Source organism: Plasmodium reichenowi, chromosome 13 (assembly GCF_001601855.1).
Source record: "Plasmodium reichenowi strain SY57 chromosome 13, whole genome shotgun sequence".
Classification (NCBI taxonomy): Eukaryota; Apicomplexa; class Aconoidasida; order Haemosporida; family Plasmodiidae; genus Plasmodium; species Plasmodium reichenowi.
The window spans coordinates 1222817-1226537 of NC_033658.1; the positions used below are offsets into that span (position 1 = coordinate 1222817).

Sequence of the window (3721 nt, forward strand, 5' to 3'; positions counted from 1 at the left end):
AAAAAAAAGAGAAATGAGATGTAAAATAATTGAGTTCATAACATTTTGTTGTGATAAGATCGTTAAGAGGTAGTCTAAAAATAGACACTTTATGTATTTATTGTATTATAGAAATCTTTAAATGAACATGTGGAGAATGCATAAACATAAAAGGAAATATATATATATATATATATATGTATATATGTATGATGAAATGTTTTTATATGTGTCGAATTTTCCCATCATATATATATATATATATTATAGTTATATTAGAAGTACTTCATTTTAACATATTTTAAATATATATGAATATTTATATATATTCATGTTTATTATTTTATTTCATTTTTAATATGAGAAAAGAAGTCTTTTCTTCATCTCTAATATAATGATAATTTATTAGAGATGAATTTTTTTTAATGTTTCTTGAGAAATAATTAAAATAAAAAAAAAAAAAAAAAAATCAGCAAAATAAAAGATTATTATATATATATATATATATATATATATATATATATATATATTTTTATGTAATACATATAATATGTGTATAATTTATGTGTGCTTACATTTAATTTCTTTGAAGAAATATATTGAATTTTCTCTTCGTTTATAATACCAAAAAATGAAGGTGCGTGTTTGCCTTTGCTATAAATGGGCAACATTACTTTTTTATAAGCACATGTGATGAGAAATAATAAGTAAAAAGACATTATAATGATGGAATCTATTGAATGTATTGTCCCAATAGATTTTAAAAAATAAAATAAACACATATAAATATATATATATATATATATATATATATATATTTATTTATTTATTTATATGTATATTTTTTTCTTGTGTTATTTGAATAATAAAAAATACGCACACATGTAAACGTATGTTATTTACACACCCTTCCACTTTTATATTTAATAAATGTGTACCTTTATATATATATATATATATATGTGCTCAAAAGAAATGAACATTTTGTACTTAAAAATTCAATATTTAATATTGTTTGGTTTTATTCTTTCCTACTTTTTTTTTTTTTTTTCTTTTTTTTTTTTTTTCCTCTTTTGGTATATATATTTTTCATTATAATATATTTTAAAAAAAAACGAAAAAAAAATTTTTTTTTTTTCATTGTTGAATTTTTAAATATTTTATATATGTACATTTATTTATTTATTTATTTATTTATTATTTTTTTTTTTTTTTATTTTTTTTCTTTCAAATGTGTGTGTTTTATTTTTGAGTTATCTACCCTTCTGTTATTGCAAAAAAAATAATAAATAATTATTTCTTATAATTATAATAAAATAATTATGGAAGAGGATAAGTTAACTCATAAAGAAAACAGGAAGGATATGGAAGAATATACAAATGAAGGAAATGGGAATATGAACAGCATTTCTTCAAATATAAAGGAGGAAGAGAAAGCTACGTTGAAGGATGATATTATAAAATTTTGTGAGGATAATTTAAATAATGAAAAAGAAAACAATATAAATAAAAATATGGAAGAATATGTAGAAAAAGATTGTTGTCATATAAATAACAGACAATATAATAATATAGAAAATAATCAATGTTGTGAAGAAAAAGACCTGAACAAGTCAGAAGAAAAAAACGAGATACAGGAAAATTGTTATAATAATAATAATAATAATAATAATAATGAATATGAGGAATTTATAGATATGTGGATAAACTTAAGTTATACATCAGTAGATAATATAAATATATGTGAAAAGGTAGATGACTTAAATATAAATCAAAAGGAGAAAGAAAAGGATAAATCAAAAATAGAAAAATTTCGAAGGAGGCAATTAATTAATGAGGATCCGAAAGAAGAAAATGATGATATGGGGACAAGTGAAGAGGTGGATATAAAAGAAGATGATAGCAATAGTTCAAGTATGGAAGATGTTATAATAAGTAATGAAGGTGAAGCAACTATTGAAAGAGAAGGACAAAGAAACATTTCAAGTGATTGTAGTACACAACAATGTTTGGATATATATATGAGGGATGATCCAAAGTTATGTCAGGTTAAAGAAGTGAATAAAGATGATAAAGAAAGTATAAAGAAAAAAAAAAATAATAAAAATAAAGATAAAAATGATGATAAAAATGATAATAAAAAATATAAACAAAATAAACAAAATAAACAAAATAAACAGAAAAGAGAACAAAATATGAAAGCCTTATTATACTTAAATTCTTTAGATAAATCATTTATCCAGGTTCCCCTTAATTGTATATTAAACACCTTTCGAAATATTCAAAAAGAGATTGAAAAGAATTTTATGATTATCACATTATTTATAGAAAAGAAATTAAAAGATTTAAGGCATGATGTAAGTATAGAAAAATTAAATACCATGTTAGAAAAATTACAAGCCTTAAAAAACAAAGTAAATGAATCAAATTTTTTATTAAATAAATATATAAGAAGATTAGTAAGTCGTTTAAAATATATATATTTTGAAGGAGATATACAAGTTCAAAATTTAAAATACGATTTTCGCTTTCAGAATTATGAGAAAAGAATTAATTGGTTAATCAATGAATATTTATGTAGATATGGTTATTTCGATACAGTGTCTATATTTTGTAAAAGATATAATCTAGAAGATTATTCAGATAAAGATGTATATAAAGAATATATATATATAATTAATGAATTAATGAAATATAATACACAACCCGCATTAGATTATTGTCAAAAATATAAATCACAGCTAAAAAAAATAGATTCAAATATTGAATCTGAATTACATTTACAATATGTAATTCATTTAATATTTGATAACAAGTATTTAGAAGCTATCGAATATATTCAAAAAACTATTTCACAGCCACATGGATGTTTAGCATCAGATTTAAAATTTCTAATTACACATATAGCACTTCATAATAAAAATAAAAAAAAATTAAAAAAATTTAATGATAATAGATGGAAAAGAGTTATCAACTTATTCAAAAAAGTATATTCGGATATATCTGGACTCACCACAAATCCTTTACTTGAACTTTTAATAAAAGCGGGTATTTCGGTAATAAAAACAGATCATTGTGGAACCAAAACATCTACAAAATGTCCCACATGTATAAAAGAATTAAAAAATATAATAAACAAGTTACCAAATATACAAAAAACGAAAAGTTTCTTGGTCTGTCCATATACAAATGAAGTTATGGATGAACATAATCCTCCTTTCACCACACCAACAGGATATGTTTTTTCTGAAAAAGCTATTTCTTTGTTCTTGAAATCTGAAGAAACATTCGAGTGTCCCATAACTAATGAGAAGTATCGTATGGATGAATTTTCTCGTCTCTTCATATGAAAAATGTGCACTTCCCATAAGTATAAGTGAAAGTAGTGAAACAAATAATATATGACTCACTTATACATGTTAATATAAACAAAAATAAAATCATAAGATATATCATACAGGTGTTGACACGTATATAAATAGATAAATATAAATATATATATATATATATATATATATATATATATATATATATATGTATGTATGTGTGTATTTCTATTTATATGTGTGTGTTTCTATTTATATGTGTGTGCTAATTTTTTTTCTTTTTTTTTATATGTTTCTTATTATTTAATCCAGACCCATTTAACAAAATGTACATTATTATAATTACTTATTTGTTTATTATTATTATTTTTTTTTTTTTTTTTTATGGTTAATTTGGACATTATAATTTTAATGAT

At 20.9% G+C, this 3721-nt stretch overlaps 1 protein-coding gene across 1 annotated transcript; it reads left to right on the forward strand.

Annotated features, from left to right (window-relative positions):
* Window positions 1–1301: 1301 nt before the first annotated feature.
* Window positions 1302–3329, forward strand: PRSY57_1329500 (hypothetical protein; the record flags this gene model as incomplete). Its single annotated transcript, XM_012909230.2, has 1 exon — window positions 1302–3329. The coding sequence occupies one exon, from the start codon at window positions 1302–1304 to the stop codon at window positions 3327–3329; it is 2028 nt and encodes a 675-aa protein (XP_012764684.2).
* Window positions 3330–3721: the final 392 nt, after the last annotated feature.